The sequence below is a fragment of the Salvelinus alpinus genome, chromosome 12, assembly GCF_045679555.1.
Source record: "Salvelinus alpinus chromosome 12, SLU_Salpinus.1, whole genome shotgun sequence".
Taxonomy (NCBI): Eukaryota; Metazoa; Chordata; class Actinopteri; order Salmoniformes; family Salmonidae; genus Salvelinus; species Salvelinus alpinus.
In genome coordinates, this window is record NC_092097.1 from 16,225,827 (window position 1) to 16,245,032 (window position 19,206).

The following is a 19,206-nucleotide window of genomic DNA, read 5'->3' on the forward strand; positions in this document are numbered from 1 at the left end:
TCCATGTAGAACCCTTTGCACAGAGGGTTCTATATGGAACCCAAAAGGGTTCAACCTGAATCCAAAAATGATTCTACCTGGAACCAAAAGGGTTCTCCTATGCGGACCCTTTTGGAAACCTTTTTTCTAGGAGTGTACTTACGTTTTGGAAGCTAATAGATTGCATTTAGTTAAAAGATTTGACCTAATAATTGTAATCAGAAGATACTATTAACATGTACATCAATATTATTGGTAACAGAATAAATAGCAGAAGAAGAACTACAGATTAAATAATGCTGTAATTGAATATTGTACTCCCAACGTAGGCTACTGCCCCTTTAAGACCTAGAATAGATTTTCTACCCTATGTTATGATTCTCACCCAATATGTTGGTGTCTTCTCACACTATTCAAACCCCACTATCAAATAAACTGCTTATGAAGTGCTCTTAGCCTGTAGATCACATATTGCAAACAAATAATATGAACATAAAATGCACACATATTTGAACATTTCTGTGCATGTTTGACAATCTCTAAATCAATATCCAAAAAAGGTTTTTCCGCAAACCTGAACCTTATCATCTTTTCTCTTTTGTGGCACCAATATGAGGGTTATGGGAGGGGAAACGGTGTTGCAGTCCCCAAGCCTGGGGAGCGTTGTGTTCACATTGCCTTAAAAAAGGGAACCGGACTGAGGAATTCCAGCGAACTGAACTCAAACCACTTCAGTTTGGTTCGCTTCGGTGGCCCTTTTGAAGGGTCTGAGTTCCTTTGGAGTGTTCACACTGCACAAAAATTGGCTGAGTGTGCTCTGGACCAAGTGTGAAAACACCCTTAGAGGTGGCCGAGAACAACCTCTGTGGCTACAGCAGCACACTGATTCCCCCATACGTCCAGAGCTGTAGAAACTCTCCGACTATCTCTCTAGCTCTTTTATGAGGTGAGACAGTCCCACACAGCCAGATTCACCAGGGTTCACAACTTAAAGTAATTCCCTGTTTTCATCTGAGAAACCTTCACCAGGTTGGCCGGTTTGATTTAGTTGACCACATGGAGAAATGTTTCCATCAACACAAGTCATATGAGGCCGCAGGAGGTAAATGTGCCTGAGTTATTGTTTGTGGTTTGTTTAACCCCAATTACATCTAAAACAGAGTCTGGATAATAAACAATAAACACACAACATTCATGATCAGCCAGTTGGTTTCCAATTAGGGACTGTTCTCTGTTTTAAGTCCATTAGTGCTGGCCTGGAGTGGAGGGAGTCTGATGTCCACTTTAATCATCTGATTTTACTGTTCTTTCCAGGGATGTCTGGCTCCGGCCATATCCTTATTATCCTCACCTACCACCACCACCCACCACCACCACCACCCTCCACCATTCAGTTCTGCCCACACATTTTCAATAGGATTAAGGTCAGGACTTTTTGATGGCCACTCCAATACCTTGACTTTGTTGTCCTTAAGCCATTTTGCAACAACTTTGGAAGTATGCTTGAGGTCAATGTCCATTTGGAAGACCCATTTGCAACAAAGCTTTAAATTCCTGACTGATGTCTTGAGATGTTGCTTAAATATATCCACATAATTTTCCTCCCTCATGATGCCATCTATTTTGTGAAGTGCACCAGTCCCTCCTGCAGCAAAGAACCCCCACAACATGATGCTGCCACCCCCCGTGCTTCACGGTTGGGATGGTGTTCTTCGGTTTGCAAGAACACCTTTTTCCTCCAGACATAACGATGGTCATTATGGCCAAACAGTTCTATTTTTGTTTCGTCAGACCAGAAGACATTTCTCCAAAAACGACGATCTTTGTCCCCATGTGCAGTTGCAAAACGTAGTCTGGCATTTTTTATGGAGGTTTTGGAGCAGTGGCTTCTTCCTTGCTGAGCGGCCTTTCAGGTTATGTTCATATTGCTGTGGATGTAGATACTTTTGTACCCGTTTCCTCCAGCATCTTCACAAGGTCCTTTGCTGTTGTTCTGGGGTTGATTTGCACTTTGCACCAAAGTACGTTCATCTCTAGGAGACAGAACACGTCTCTTTCCTGAGCGGTATGATGGCTGCGAGGTCCATTGTGTTTATACATGCGTACTATTGTTTGTACAGATGAACGTGGTACCTTCAGGCGTTTGGAAATTGCTCCCAAGGATGAACCAGACTTGTGGAGGTCTACAATTGTTTTTCTGAGGTCTTGGCTGATTTCTTTTGATTTGCCCATGATGTCAAGCAAAGAGGCACTGAGTTTGAAGGTAGGCCTTGAAATACATCCACAGGTACACCTCCAATTGACTCAAATTATGTCAATTAGCCTATCAGAAGCTTCTATTTTCCTAGCTGTTTAAAGGCACAGTCAACTTAGTGTATGTAAACTTCTGACCCCCTGGAATTGTGATACAGTGAATTATGAGTTAACTAATCTGTCTGTAAACAATTTTTGGAAACATGACTTGTGTCATGCACAAAGTAGATGTCCTAACAGACTTGCCAAAACTATAGTTTGTTAACAAGAAATTGGTGGAGTGGTTGAAAAACGAGTTTTAATGACTCCAACCTAAGTTTATGTAAACTTCCAACTTCAACTGTAGTTATGTCCTTGAGCTGTTATTGTCTATTGATGTTCTGTATTATGTCATTCTGTATTATGTCATGTTTTGTGTGGACCCCAGGAAGAGTAGCTGCTGCTTTTGCAACAGCTAATGGGGATCCTAATAAAATACCAAATACCACCACCATTACAACCCACCACTACCACCACCCACCCACCACCACCACCTCCACCACACACCACCACTCACCACCACCATCACATCCCACCACCCACCACCACCATCACCACCTCCACCACACACCACCACCCACCACCGCAACCCATCACCTCCACCACCACCATCACATCCCACCACCCACCACCACCATCACCACCTCCAACACACACCACCACCCACCCCCGCCACCCATCACCTCCACCACCCACCACCACCCACCATCACCATTCACCATCTCCTCTCTTTCTCTCTCTCCCCTGTGCAGTGCTGAAAATCCTAGACAGTCCAGCTGCTGCTGCAGTGGTGTGTTGGTCCAGGATCGGTTTATTAAACACGTTTATAAGGGACATTACTGCATGACACATTGAGTAAACCCCTTCCCCTTATGAACAGAGGGGAAATTATCAGAGTGAAACTAACAGCCCCAGCATTCCACTGCAGAGGTTTTATGTGCAATTCACTCATGATCAATCTCAAGAAGTGTTGCTTTGGTGGCAATGGTTTACCATTGTGGTAGAATGCAATATGCTTCCGATGCCTTCACTGTCAAATACATTTTTTGCTCATGACAGAGGGAAGAGGAATAGAAATAGAGATTGAAAAACAGCTAGGCCTAAATAGATAGCAGATAGAGGGGGCAGATAAATGAAAGAGAGAAAAGGGGACAGTTGAGATAGGAGGAGAGAGGGAGATATAAGCCATTTGAAGAGCATAGTAAATCTATGAGGTGAGAGAGAGCAGCATTAGTTTCAGGCCATTTGTGGCAGTCGCATGTCAACTGTCTCCTCCAGCACCTAAGACTGGACCCAATGAGCCACATCTGATGGAAACCAGTCCAAACGAGGTAAGATGAGCCTCTCTGCTTCGCTCTCTCCTCTCCACCAAGCCTCACCACTGACTGCCAGTCAGACAGACACACCAAAGAACAAAATCATGATAAAAGAAGGGATGGAAATAGGAGGTAAGGTTGTAAAAACACAGTCCTTGGGCAAAGCAGAAGAATGGAATGAGAGGGCCTTTGATTGAAGTCCTGGTATGTGAAGGCGAACGCCCACTCTGAAGTGGGTTGGAGCTGTAATCTGGACGGTGTGCTTTGGAAAGTTATGACATTCTTTTCACCATGTCAAGGACAATGAGGCAGACACCAATCAGACTAGGCTCATGTTGTTCCTTTACTAAAGACAACCAATGATCCCTAATATGAGACCTCACCTCAGGATAGGTGTTATGGAGTTATCAAGTTCAGTAGCGGTGCGTGGGTAAAATCCCTGAGGAAGCCAAGCAAAGCCAGTAAAAAGCCATATTACAAATCAAACGTTATTTGTCACATGCGCCGAATACAACAGGTGTAGACCTTCATCCTGCTTGTAGACTAGTTGAACGTCAATGCCATCCTCCTCTCTTTCATGTTGGCAAAATGGGTCTATGGCTCTGTCATACAGTACAATTTTAGTTTTTGTTGTCATAGGCTACCTAGCTAAAATGCTTGCTAGACTGACTTCCTCCCATGGGCAACAATGAACCAGCTAAGTTAGCTAGCTAGCTGGTTAATGTGAGCCTACTAGGCTACATATTGAACTTCAATCGTCTCAGGCCAGTGGCACAACATATTCATTTATGGTTAGATCAGAATCGCCATCAAAACTACAAGTCCAAATCCCCATCTCCATCCATGGCTTAGGAAAGGGACGATTTAGCACACTAGCTACTGCAGGACATCAACACAAGCAGACCAGAAACGGAGAAGTTTTTCTGAAAATGATGTTTTGCCAAGGAAGTGAGTTGAGTGATCTGAAGCCAAATCCAAACTGGCCAAATGCTTGCTGGGATCGATCAATCAAATGCTACGGCGGCAACATGTTGTACTCTTTTGGTCCAGACAGCAACAGATACATGGGCTACACATACTGAGACAGAGGGCGCTGTTTCCCTCGCTCTGATGATTTCTCCGGTGAGATTCAGCACTTACAAATTCGTAACATATTGTACGAAATTTGAATTCGTAACATATGTTACGAATTGCAGGAAACTAAAATGTACGTCTTTGCAGGACGTTACATATCATGAGAAATGGATGACGTTGTACACAACTGTGCACCATTTCCAGGAACCCGTTTTGGCACTAAATGAAACCCTGTTGTCTCTCGACTCAATAAACCTGGTGTTCAGTTCAGCAGCTGGAGTTGGTGTATGTGTGGGAGAGAATAATCTCTATGGCATGGTAATGCTGTTTATTCAGAACTAGATGGGAACACTTTATTGGTTTATTAATACATTCATATTCCACTGTTATTTTAGTCTAGCATAATGTCTCTATGTTACCGCTAGTTTTTATTAAAAACGTAACATTAAAATGCATTAGGAAACTTGTATAGGATGTGTGTGTGTGTGTGTGTGTGTGTGTGTGTGTGTGTGTGTGTGTGTGTGTGTGTGTGTGTGTGTGTGTGTGTGTGTGTGTGTGTGTGTGTGTGTGTGTGTGTGTGTGTGTGTGTGTGTGTGTGTGTGTGTGTGTGTGTGTGTGTGTGTGTGTGTGTCCCCGCTTGAGCCCGCACGTTTGTGTCCTAAGTGCTTGTGCCTGTATTTGCAGCATCCCAGTTGGACAATTAGAGGGTGACAGTCCCATTACAGCGGACCTAGCTGTACAAAGGCATTGCCTCCACTGACTGACAGAGAGCTCTGCCCCTCACTAAATAACTGTCAGCCTGCAGTCCTCAGCCTTGACCCCTCTGGCAGCCTCCCTCAGAGACACACAATGCCACTCCTGAGCCCTCATTGGCAGGCCTCGCACCTCCCACAGCCAAACCAAAAAATCCATTCAGCTCCTGGCTCCACCTGATTCGCCAGGCTTTGGTTGCCCACAGCTTGCCAATAGGGCGCTAATGTAGCCTCAGGGTGTTGGTGATTGGCCGGATTGGAAGTGTTGGTGAGATTGAGTCGTGGAAGTAGATTGGGCAATAGAAGGGAGGGAGGTTAGCAAGCAGCGGTGGAGGAAAACTGCAGCAGCAGCACAAACCCAACCTGCCCCCCCCTCCCACTCCTCTTCCCCTTCCTCCTCCTCCTCCCCCACCAAACGGCAGCAGCCACATCTTTACTCTAATTATACATAGTGTGTTTCCCTGTACGGCCGTCTCCTGGGATCTGCCTATTGTCCTTGTGTTAAGAAACCTCAGGGACCGGGAAGAAAGCAGCCATTTAACGAGTCATCTGTCTCCAGGGCCCTCTGTCTTTATGGGGTGGAGAAAAAAGCAGTGTTGCCCTCTGCCTCATCCATTCAGCCTGGAGAGCAAGGGAATGTGGCTGGCTTTATACTGCAGTCTGACTTGCAGGCAGAATGTGTGGCTGTTTCTACTCTATTCTTCCTGGATGGGGATGATTGTTAATGCAGAGAGGCCACTGGTCTATTTCAACAAATCCTTGCTGGCTTCTCTGAGCTTTGATCTAAATTGGCCGGCTAATGTAATAATTGGGGTTGTTAGTCTGTTTTTAATTTCCATTAATATTTGTACTCTTTCTAATTATCCCCTCTACCCCACGTGCTGCACCTCCGTCAGGGTAATAATATGTTTGTGTGCATGTGCTTGCGTGCATATGTGTGTCCGTGTGTTTTTGTGCCTGCGATACAATGGCCAAACCACCAATTTGTAGAATATTTCAGAGTAAGACCAGGTGTGGAAAAAATGTATGTGTCAAGAAATCTGTTTGCAACAAGGTTACTCTCAAGCTCAGAGCCTCTCGGTGAAGACATGAAGTCTCTCTGAAAGCATGTCTTTAATGTGATGCTGTTTGTATTGGGAAAGTGGTGCTGGCGCTGTAAAGCGTAAATGTAGCCTGTTTATGTGATATGACTATGAGGTTGGAGATGTGTCTCTGCAGATGTATATTTATTTTCTCTGGAGTTGTTTTCTCTCCTGTTACTTCACCTCTTTGTTTTCTTACCTAACACTATCTCCCTAGTGGTTAGTGTGTTGGGTCAGTAACCGAAATGTCACTGGTTTGAATACCCGAGCCGACAAGTAGAAAAACCTGTTGATGTGCCATTGAGCAAGGCGCTTAACCCCAATTTGTTCCAAGGACGCCGTACTACTATGGCTGACCCTGTAAAACAACATATTTCACTGCACCTATCTGGTGTTTGTGACAATACATATTTGTTGCTGTATTTTGGGGTATTTCTTCTCTTCTCTTACCCCGGATCAAAGCATCTCTTAGGGAGAGCAGTTGAACACACAAAGAAGTAGGCCTATGCATCATGTCCCCACATATCTTTCACATATTCTTCAACTTTTCACTGAGATAAAGTAATGGATATTTGGCCAATTATTGCAGTAGAGGATTAGGCCAAGTTGCTCCGTGGGCTGAGAGGATTTAGCTCAATAGGACATTGTGTATGGAGTAGAATGGAGTAGAATGTCTGAGTGTGAATGTCAATAGCAGCCCAGGAATACTTCCTCCTCAGGTGGCTACTACTGCTCATTTATATTGATGGAGCTCCTCTCTGTGGTACCTGTTCAGGGAATGACAGCGCGGGAGGGAAGAGAGAGAGGGAGAGAGAGCGGGGGCAGAGAGGGAACAGAGGGGAGAGAGAGGAGAGGGGGTAACGAAGGAGAGGGAGCAGAAACTAAAATCCATATTTCAGTGCCCTGGCACTGTGCTTTGTTCATTTCCCATTCAGCTTCCGATCCATAATGGAGTACCCTGTGTGCAGAGCCGCAGACACAGCTGTTCTTTATGGGATCAGGGATAACTGTGTGCGACTGTGGCTGTCAGTGGCTCTCACTTGAGAGATATTAAACCTGAGCTCAGTGCAGCTTCTTCTCCAGGCATACCTCCACTGTGACTATTTTAAAAAATATCTCAACAATTCATTTTGTTTTCCAGTGCCACTAAACTGGCATGTTTTTATATGCTTGCATTCTTGCATGTAAGGTTGTTATTTTATTTTGTATGAGGACGGAAAACTTTGAAGGCTGGAAAAACTTGAGCTTTGAATATCGCCTAGTTGGTATTTTATTTCAGTCTGTTCAGTCTCTCTCTCTCTCTCTCTCTCTCTCTCTCTCTCTCTCTCTCTCTCTCTCTCTCTCTCTCTCTCTCTCTCTCTCTCTCTCTCTCTCTCTCTCTCTCTCTCTCTCTCTCTCTCTCTCTCTCTCTCTCTCTCTCTCTCTCTCTCTCTCTCTCTCTCTCTCTCTCTCTCTCTCTCTCTCTCTCTCTCTCTCTCTCTCTCTCTCTCTCTCTCTCTCTCTCTCTCTATCACTTTGTTTGTAATAAATGCCCTATGCTAGAATCTGAATTTCTCTATCATCAAAACCAGATATATCTTTTCTGTCAGCTCTTTGAAGACAGACAAGCATACAGCAGGAAAGATCACAGCAAGACAACACTTACATTTAGGGGGAGTCAAACAAAGCATGTACTTTTGCCATTTCCCTGATGTTGAACAAAAGGAACAAAGATACTGAATGAAAAAAGGATGCATCATCAGAATGAAATGGCTTCGCACAAAACAGAGAGGATTCAGAGATTCCTGTGCTTCTCTGGGATTTCATTTTTCTCATACTCTATACTGTCTTTGAATATCACTTCAATCATGTAGCCTCTTGTTATCAAAGACACTAAACGCCCCTATGAGGAAGTATCCATCCTGATCACTGCCCTGTATGATCGCCTGTAGCGCCCCCTAAAGGAAAGCCTGTGAACAGCAATCTTATTCTCACTATTCTGACTGCTGACACATCTATTTAGCAAGTACTTTAGACATTGGTTTGTGTGTGCATGTGCATCTAAGAGAGCGGCAGAGTCCTGCAGAGAGACAGAGGGGAGTTGAGAAAATAAGGGGGAAAAGGGAAAGAGAGCGTTAACTTACCAGTCAGACATTGAGAATAAATGGTGGTGTCGCATATAATTCCCATTAAAGCCATGCAGATATTTGCAGAGAGCTCTTAATTAGGGGTGACAGTTGTGACGGCTGCAGTGTGGCAGAGAGGTTCCCAGAAGGCTTAGTCATCTCCTGTCTCCTGATTGGCTGGCATTGCCCGATCTGTCTGTCATCACCCCCTCTTACTATCCAACGCACGGTCACAATGTCTCAGGGCTGATGGTAACTGTTTCTTATCCCTCTGACTCTCTCTACATGTACTGTTGAGGTGCCACCTCAGACTAGTGCTACTTCATCTTTCTCCACGGTAGAGAGTGGTACAAAGTAGTGGCCTTTTTAATGACAATGTTAGCTAGTAAGGGTTACAACTATCTCCCTACTATTTACACTTTACACCAGGGTTTCCCAAACTCGGTTCTCCCCCCCCCCACAACCTTTATTTAACTAGGCAAGTCAGTTAAGAACAAATTCTCATTTACAATGACGGCCTACAAAAATAAGGAGAGAGACGTCATAGAATGAAGGAATTTGTGCGGCCTGGCCTTGAACCATTTTTTTTTTAAACTATCAAAGTGTGTAAACCTCAGATTCCCATTTATATATGAGCCTGTAGCACACCTTACTAAATATATCTGTCCACAAGGTCTTTCTTTGTTGATTTATTTATTTCTGGGTTCTTGCGAATAATTTGAGGATGGAAAAATCCAATGTTGAACGAGAAAGAAATAAGATGACCAACATCAACTAAACATCAAATTACTCCCTATCAGTGTAGACATCAAATTACTCCCTATCAGTGTAGATATCAAATTACTCCCTATCAGTGTAGACATCAAATTACTCCCTATCAGTGTAGACATCAAATTACTCCCTATCAGTGTAGACATCAAATTACTCCCTATCAGTGTAGACATCAAATTACTCCCTATCAGTGTAGACATCAAATTACTCCCTATCAGTGTAGACATCAAATTACTCCCTATCAGTGTAGACATCAAATTACTCCCTATCAGTGTAAACATCAAATTACTCCCTATCAGTGTAGACATCAAATTACTCCCTATCAGTGTAGACATCAAATTACTCCCTATCAGTGTAGACATCAAATTACTCCCTATCAGTGTAGACATCAAATTACTCCCTATCAGTGTAGACATCAAATTACTCCCTATCAGTGTAGACATCAAATTACTCCCTATCAGTGTAGACATCAAATTACTCCCTATCAGTGTAGACATCAAATGGACAGGCGCAATCAAAAACACTTGAATCAATTAAATGGACCGACTGAAAGGTCCCACTAGTGAACTAATTAGAGGCACAGCAGTGCTAAATAAATGGAAATGTATTCCTTTAGATTCTGTCTGTGTTTTGCTGCCTCTCCCTCTCTTTCTCCCCGGAGAGTTAAACAGAATGCTAATTTATCATCTGATTCTTCCTCTGTCCACGGTTGACAGTAATTAAGGCAGCCACTCTTAAAGAACTACAAATGTGTCACTTATCAGATATCTGTTCTGTCAGACACAGAACCAACCCGTCCTTTACATCTTCTAGTCTATCCCATCTAGGGGAGGGAGGGAGAGAGCGAGACGGAAGGATAGAAAAGCTGCCTTTCATCATTAGCACTCCATTCAAACAACTCAATTGAGCAGTCGTCACTCAGGGGAGTCCCAGGACTCTGAGATTCCGCACCTCTTCATTTATTCAATTTATCGATACAACGAGTGTTCATTAAGAGACACTCCAAGAATGTGACATCTGGTCTCAAGTGGCCTTAAAGTGGAATTCTAAGCAGCTAGAAGCAGAGGCGAAGTGACATGTGAAAGCTTCCTTCCTCTTGGGTCTATTAAACTTAACATGTCATCAACACAGCGTGGCTTTGATGTTCTATGAAGAGACCGCATGCCTGGGTGTGGAATCTGGATGCGGATCCAAGGCATGTGGAAATTTCAGATGTGTATTTTCCACATGGCGGCCTCCTGAATGATTCAACTGAAATAGTCATTTTGATGCACACGTTAGAGCTCGCAGAGTGAATCCTTTACCTGTCAAACATTTCAGTACACACAGACATGGGTGCCTACAGGAGCTGCCTCATTTGTACACAGGGGGAAAATACTGTTGTATGTAGACATTCCCGCTCTGTTAAAGAATTCTGTACCTTTCCGCAACTAGAATGTGTGTTTTACTAATATATTTGACTCTACATTTTTTGGGATAGGGAAGAATATACAGCCTCCGCATGTTTCTCAACTCTTAATAGAGGTGATATTAATTCAAGGAAGCAGTATGTGTGAGCAATCTGTTATTCTACATGACCTCTCTCTGAAACGCATTTGAGATTGAAATTCCAGTGTTGCGTAGCCACATCCAGTCAGTGTGACTAGAGATGTGGGTCTGTGGGTGGAGAGGAATACGTCTGATTAGATGGAGAGAGTAATCATCACAGAACAGTGCTTCCAGTCAGTCAGTCACACTGATCAGAGTTGCCTGAGTGCTTTGATAGATAACGTCTGCGATAAAATGCCCTACTGCCCACACACGATCTCAGAAAGATTGAAGTGTTACACACAACACATGTACAGGTAACTGCCAAAATAATGGAAACACTTGAGTAAATGTGGGATGCAAGGTATATTGAAAGCAAATGCTTCCACACAGGTGTGGTTCCTGAGATAGTAAGCAATTAACATCCCATCATGTATAAAAATGCCGGATGAGCATGAAAACAATGTAAACCATATGCCAATGGCCGTCTCAGTCACCAGATCTCAACAAAATTGAACACTTATAGGAGATTCTATGGAACAGCATTTTCCACCACCATTAAACACCAAACGTTGGAATTTATATTGGAAGAATGGTGTCACATCCCTCCAATAGTGTTCCAGACACTTGTAGAATCTATACCAAGGTGCATTGAAGATGTTCTGGCTCGTGGTGGCCCAACAGCCTATTAAGACACTTTATGTTGGTGTTTCCTTTATTTTGGCAGTTACCTGTATATTAGCCATTATGTCTCCTATTTGAATTGATTGCAAATGGGAAAGACGACAGTCGAAGCTCATGGAAAAGAGATTGCTGTGGCAGGTAGTGAGTGAGTTTAGGATGGATGTGTAGGAAATTAAGAGAAGGGTATCATGTTCAAACAGAGAAATGTTTTATGCAAAAGCCAGTTGCCGGTCGTCGGATGAAGTAATTTCATTTTCACGCATGATTTCCAGCCCCACAGCCCAGGAAAATTGCATAGGAGGGAGAGAGAGGATTTATTTTTACAATTTGAATGTGTGATTACTCCTCCCGACTTGTTACCGTGGAGATGGTTCAATCCCCTCAGAGACAAAAAATGATTCTCTAAAGGTAAAAACACAAACAGTTTGCCCTAAAAAAAACATATGCAAATTGAGAGAAAATTGTCTAAACTTTCCACCACTTAAAAGTAAATGAAATCTAATCTTCAATCTGCCATCTCACTTGCGCTACACCTCTCAGAACCAATTATCACAAGCAGACAGATTTCTCTTTTGCACTTTAGCTCTAACTTGCACATTTACCAACTCTTCCTTTGAGTTCAGTCCTCAAAGGGCTTCTTTGTAAGAAAGTGTTAGGCTGATCAGAGCAGATGCATGTGCCTCACCGTACATCTTCTTTAGTATCATACATTTCATCATATTCCCTGTCAAGTGCTCTTGACAGTTTTAGATTGTGACTCACTTGAATCTTCATGACCAACCTTGGAACCTTAAGGCTCTCATTCAATCTAAACTGTCGGATAAGTCAAAACAACACAGGGTGATATTCTATGACGTGCTGCAGATGCTTTTATCCAATGTGACTTACAGTCATGTGTGCAAACATTCTACGTATGGGTTGTCCCGGGAATCGATCCCACTACCCTGGCATTACAAGCAAAAGGCTCTGCCAACTGAGCTACAAAGGACCACAAATATCGCCCTGTACCCTTTCTGAGCCGTGCTTGTCTCATACAACGTGTAATACATAGTGTTTATATCTCCCTCTGCCAGATCCGCTCGGACCAGGACCTGGAGAAAGGGATCCGCTACAGCATCACTGGAGCAGGGGCGGACCAGCCTCCCATTGACGTGTACAACATCGACCCTGTGCACGGCAAGATGTTTGTCACCAGACCCCTGGACAGAGAGGAGAGGGCCTCCTACCATGTGAGTTACAGTGCTTGTTACTGTCCCTCCACACATCTGTCTGTCCGTCCGTCTGTCTGTGCAGGGTGGCAGCCGTAATTCACAGTGACACAGTAATGGCAGGCAAACACTACACAGTTTTGCCACGAATTCACCACATTTTTTGCCACTGCAAAACAAATGTTCCAACAAATGTTCTATGAACTTGGGCTAGGATCAGTACATCGGGACTCGTGTAGTTTTAGCGGGTCAAGGACACACCGATGATGGCTGTTCCGTTCTCCAGACTCCTGTCGGATATCTGGCATGTCCAATATGTTGATATTTTGGTCATGCATCTTGTAGTATGAGCAGTTCTACCACGCGATTGGGCAAGGACTGCTGCCAATCGCCAATGAGTGTTCAGCACGTTAGACCAAAACAATGATGGCGAAGAGGAAAGCGACAACAACATGCACCGTGTGGACCGAGGTGATGGAAGACATATTGGTGGTGCTGCGGAGAGAACGCAGCTGCCTTTTCAATGGGCGAGTTCCTTTTTGAATATTTTAGACCATTCCATTGGTCCTTAATTGAAATCGGCACACACCAGGGGCACCGGGCCATGCAAAACAAACTCCACCAATATTACATCTGCATCCTACCAGAACTCCTACCATGACAGAAACCAAAAAGATAATTTCATGTTATCATTATTATTTCATATTAAGTCCATATTCTGCGCCTCCGTCTCTTTTTTGATGTTTCGACACATAATAATGTAAACACTAATGAAGCAGCTCACTGTTTGCGTACCGGAATTTCTTTCCTACAGCAACCAGGAAATGCAGGGCAGGATCAACTAGGGCATCATCGTGTCATGTGAGCACCCACTTCCTGGGGTTGAGGATGGACGGAATGAAAGATTTGGGACAAGGAAATTGCGAAATGTGAGCGATTTTAGAAGTCGTGAAGTGCATATTCTCAGCAAAAGACTGGGAATCACGAGTACTGCTGTCTCAGATTCCGAGTACTGCCCTTTACCAACACAGTCTTGTTTGGGTCAGACTTTCCTTTCTGTGCGAAATGAAAGAAAAATTGCCTTGACAAAGCACAGATTTCTGCAGCCACTCAAGCTGTCAATTAGGCTAGATTGAGGTTTTTCAGCAGAGAGAGAGACGGCTTGGAAAAGGAGTGTGTTTGTCTTCCACTGCTAATGAACAGGCGGTGTTCTGGGTGTTCTGTTTGAGGATCACACAAATTGTCTACAGTTGCCTGTTTACCCCCATCAGACTTACCCCGTGAACTCTTACTGCACAATTCAGACATGCTCACAACATCTCATAACAATGCCACTACCACATCACGTTCTGATAGCCCTACTGTAAACATGATTATATTACATGATTTGATTTACATTTTTGTTTGTTCCCAGTCCATATGGGCTTATTTATTTATTCAACTAGGCAAGTCAGTTAAGAACAAATTCTTATTTACAATGACAGCCTACCGGAGAACAGTGCCTTGTTCAGGGGCAGAACGACAGATTTTTATCTTGCCAGCTCGGGATTCGATCTAGCAACCTTTCGGTAACTGGCCCAACGCTCTAACCACTAGGCTACCTTCCACCCTATATAACACAATACAATATCAAGTTTGTGTTACCTTAGTAAACCAGCTCATAAAAAAAATTGTTAATCCTAAATACAGATTTAGCTGTATAACAAACACTTAAAACACACAGTTCTCCATAACAGATTAGCAGCCAACTCTAAGATACTGTCAGTCAGTAAGTCCAAGGCCCTCTCTCATCTCTCCTTGGCCTGACTCACTCATCTCTCAGGGTTCCTGTTGGTCCACTTAGTTCCAGATGAGGTCCTGTCTGTCATTACTCCGACAGTATCAGTCACTATTCCAGAGCCTCTCATCTGTTGGAGGTGGAGGTCTAACCTGGCCAGGCTGGCCCCGTGGTGTCTGGTCTCTTTATGAGGCTGGTGGATGTTAGTACACCTGCTGCTACACCTCTTGGCATGGGAGGGATCAATAAGGTATACATGTCCTTGGGTGCTTGTTAAGGTCTAGTGGACTGGACCGGCAACTGTAAACAACTATAAACAACCCTGAGCCTGAGAGGAGCCTGGTGTTAGAGCCTGGTGTTAGAGCCTGGTGTTAGAGCCTGGTGTTACCACTTGAGAGGAGCCTGGTGTAAGACCCTGAGAGGAGCCAGATGTTAGAGCCTGGTGTTAGAGCCTGGTGTTACAACCTGGTGTTAGAGCCTGGTGTTAGACCCTGAGAGGAGCCTGGTGTTAGAGCCTGAGAGGAGCCAGATGTTAGAGCCTGGTGTTAGAACCTGAGAGGAGCCTGATGTTAAAGCATGAGAGGAGCGTAGTGTTAGAACCTGGTGTTAGAGCCTGAGAGGAGCCTAGTGTTAGAGCCTGGTGTTAGTGCCTGAGAGTAGCCTGGTGTTAAAGCCTGAGAGGAGCCTGATGTTAGAGCCTGGTGTTAGAACCTGGTGTTAGAGCCTGCGAGGAGTCTGGTGTTAGAGCCTGAGAGGAGCCTAATGTTAGAGCCTGGTGTTAGAGCCTGAGAGAAGACTGGTGTTAGAACCTGGTGTTAGAGCCTGAGAGGAGCCTAATGTTAGAGCCTGGTGTTAGAACCTGGTGTTAGAGCCTGCGAGGAGTCTGGTGTTAGAGCCTGAGAGGAGCCTAATGTTAGAGCCTGGTGTTAGAACCTGGTGTTAGAGCCTGCGAGGAGTCTGGTGTTAGAGCCTGAGAGGAGCCTAATGTTAGAGCCTGGTGTTAGAGCCTGGTGTTAGAGCCTGCGAGGAGTCTGGTGTTAGAGCCTGAGAGGAGCCTAATGTTAGAGCCTGGTGTTAGAGCCTGGTGTTAGAGCCTGAGAGGAGCCTAATGTTAGAGCCTGGTGTTAGAGCCTGGTGTTAGAGCCTGGTGTTAGAGCCTAATGTTAGAGCCTGGTGTTAAAGCCTGAGAGGAGCCTAATGTTAGAGCCTGGTGTTAGAACCTGGTGTTAGAGCCTGCGAGGAGTCTGGTGTTAGAGCCTGAGAGGAGCCTAATGTTAGAGCCTGGTGTTAGAGCCTGAGAGAAGACTGGTGTTAGAACCTGGTGTTAGAGCCTGAGAGGAGCCTAATGTTAGAGCCTGGTGTTAAAGCCTGAGAGGAGCCTGGTGTTAGAGCCTGGTGTTAGAGAATGAGTGGAGCCTGGTGTTAGAGCCTGAGAGGAGCCTAATGTTAGAGTCTGAGAGGAGCCTAATGTTAGAGCCTGGTGTTAGAGCCTGAGAGGAGCCTGGTGTTAGAGCCTGAGAGGAGCCTAATGTTAGAGCCTGGTGTTAGAGCATGAGTGGAGCCTGGTGTTAAAGCCTGAGAGGAGCCTGGTGTTAGAGCCTGAGAGGAGCCTAATGTTAGAACCTGGTATTAGAGCCAGAGTGGAGCCTGGGGTTAGAGCCTGAGAGGAGCCTGGTGTTAAAACCTGGTGTTAAAACCTGGTGTTAGAGCCTGGTGTTAGAGCCTGAGAGGAGCCTAATGTTAGAGCCTGGTGTTAAAGCCTGATAGGAGCCTGGTGTTAAAGCCTGAGAGGAGCCTGATGTTAGAGCCTGGTGTTAGAGCCTGATGTTAGAGCCTGGTGTTAGAACCTGGTGTTAGAGCCTGGTGTTAGAGCCTGAGAGGAGCCTGGTGTTAGAGCCTGAGAGGAGCCTGCTGTTAAAGTCTGGGAGGAGCCTAATGTTAGAGCCTGGTGTTTGTGCCTGAGAGGAGCCTGGTGTTAGAACCGGGTATTGAAGCCTGGTGATAGAGCCTGAAAGGAGCCTGATGTTAAAGTTTGGGAGGAGCCTAATGTTAGAGCCTGGTGTTTGTGCCTGAGAGGAGCCTGGTGTTAGAACCTGGTATTGGAGCCTGGTGTTAGAGCCTGAAAGGAGCCTGATGTTATAGTCTGAGAGGAGCTTGGTGTTAGAGACTGGTGTTAGAGCCTGAGAGGAGCCTGGTGTTAGAGACTGGTGTTAGAGCCTGATTGGATCCTGGTGTTAGATCCGGGTGTTAGATCCTGGTGTTAGATCCTGGTGTTAGATCCTGGTGTTAGAGGATGATTGGAGCCTGACGTTAGAGCCTGACGTTAGAGCCTGCCGTTGGAACCTGGTGTTGGAGCCTGGTGTTGGAGCCTGAGAGGAGCCTGGTGTTAGAGCCTGAGAGGAGCCTGGTGTTAGATCCTGAGAGGAGCGTAGTGTTAGAACCTGGTATTAGAGCCTGAGAGGAGCCTGGTGTTAGAGCCTGGTGTTAGAACCTGGTGTAAGAGCCTTGTGTTAGAGCCTGAGAGGAGCCTAATGTTAGAGCCTGGTGTTAGCCTGAGAGGAGCCTAATGTTAGAGCCTGGTGTTAGAACCTGAGAGGAGCCTGGTGTTAGAACCTGGTATTGGAGCCTGAAAGGAGCCTGATGTTAAAGTCTGAGAGGAGCCTGATGTTAAAGTCTGAGATGAGCCTAGTGTTAGAGCCTGGTATTGGAGCCTGGTATTAGAGCCTGAGAGGAGCCTGGTGTTAAAGTCAGAGAGGAGCCTAATGTTAGAGCCTTGTGTTAGAGCCTGAGAAGTGCCTAATATTAGAGCCTGAGAGTAGAGTAGTGTTAGAACCTGATATTAAGCCTGAGAGGAGCCTAATGTTAGAGCCTAATGTTAGAGCCTGGTGTTAGAACCTGAGAGGAGCCTAATGTTGGAGCCTGAGAGGAGCCTGGTGTTAGAACCTGAGAGGAGCCTGGTGTTAAAGCCTGGAGTTAAAGCCTGAGAGGAGCCTAGTGTTAGAGCCTGAGAGGAGCCTAGTGTTAGAGCCTGGTGTTAGTGCCTGAGAGGAGCCTGGTGTTTGATCCTGGTATTGGAGCCTAGTGTTAGAACCTGGTGTTAGAGCCTGAGAGGAGCCTAATGTTAGAGCCTGGTGTTAGAGCCTGAGAGAAGACTGGTGTTAGAACCTGGTGTTAGAGCCTGAGAGGAGCCTAATGTTAGAGCCTGGTGTTAAAGCCTGAGAGGAGCCTGGTGTTAGAGCCTGGTGTTAGAGAATGAGTGGAGCCTGGTGTTAGAGCCTGAGAGGAGCCTAATGTTAGAGCCTGGTGTTAGAGCCTGAGAGGAGCCTGATGTTAGAGCCTGGTGTTAAAGCCTGATAGGAGCATAATGTTAGAGCCTGAGTGGAGCCTAATGTTAGAGCCTGGTGTTAGAGCTTGAGAGGAGCCTGATGTTAGAGCCTGAGTGGAGCCTAATGTTAGAGCCTGGTGTTAGAGCCTGGTGTTAGAGGCTGAGAGGAGCCTGATGTTAGAGCCTGGTGTTAAAGCCTGAGAGGAGCCTGATGTTAGAGCCTGAGTGGAGCCTAATGTTAGAGCCTGGTGTTAGAGCCTGGTGTTAGAGCCTGAGTGGAGCCTAATGTTAGAGCCTGGTGTTAGAGCCTGAGAGGAGCCTGATGTTAGAGCCTGGTGTTAGAGAATGAGTGGAGCCTGGTGTTAGAGCCTGAGAGGAGCCTGGTGTTAGAGCGTGAGAGGAGCCTAATGTTAGAGCCTGGTGTTAGAATCTGAGAGGAGCCTAATGTTAGAGCCTGGTGTTAGAGCCTGAGAGAAGACTGGTGTTAGAACCTGGTGTTAGAGCCTGAGAGGAGCCTAATGTTAGAGCCTGGTGTTAGAGCCTGAGAGAAGACTGGTGTTAGAACCTGGTGTTAGAGCCTGAGAGGAGCCTAATGTTAGAGCCTGGTGTTAAAGCCTGAGTGGAGCCTGGTGTTAGAGCCTGAGAGGAGCCTAATGTTAGAGCCTGGTGTTAGAGGCTGAGAGGAGCCTGGTGTTAGAGCCTGAGAGGAGCCTAATGTTAGAGCCTGGTGTTAGAGCCTGAGAGGAGCCTGGTGTTAAAGTCTGGGAGGAGCCTAATGTTAGAGCCTGGTATTAGGGCCTGAGAGGAGCCTGGTGTTAGAGACTGGTGTTAGAGCCTGGTGTTAGAGCCTAATTGGATCCTGGTGTTAGATCATGGTGTTAGATCCTGGTGTTAGAGGCTGATTGGAGCCTGACGTTAGAGCCTGACGTTAGAGCCTGACGTTAGAGCCTGACGTTAGAGCCTGACGTTAGAGCCTGACGTTGGAACCTGGTGTTAGAGCCTGAGAGGAGCCTGGTGTTAGAGCCTGAGAGGAGCCTGCTGTTAAAGTCTGAGAGGAGCGTAGTGTTAGAACCTGGTATTAGAGCCTGAGAGGAGCCTGGTGTTAAAGCCTGAGAGGAGCCTGGTGTTAGAACCTGGTGTAAGAGCCTTGTGTTAGAGCCTGAGAGGAGCCTAATGTTAGAGCCTGGTGTTAGAACCTGGTATTGGAGCCTGGTGTTAGAGGCTGAAAGGAGCCTGATGTTAAAGTCTGAGAGGAGCTTGGTGTTAGAGTCTGGTATTAGGGCATGAGAGGAGCCTGATGTTAGAGCCTGGTGT

At 45.4% G+C, this 19,206-nt stretch overlaps 1 protein-coding gene across 3 annotated transcripts in view; it reads left to right on the forward strand.

Annotated features, from left to right (window-relative positions):
• Nucleotides 1-19,206, forward strand: part of LOC139535600 (cadherin-4-like) — a 250,078-nt gene that overhangs the window by 177,229 nt on the left and 53,643 nt on the right. For all 3 annotated transcript variants that reach the window (XM_071335181.1, XM_071335182.1, XM_071335183.1), the window contains one exon: nt 12,656-12,811. In XM_071335181.1, the coding sequence (XP_071191282.1) occupies nt 12,656-12,811 (156 nt within the window). The remainder of the gene's footprint in view (nt 1-12,655; nt 12,812-19,206) is intronic.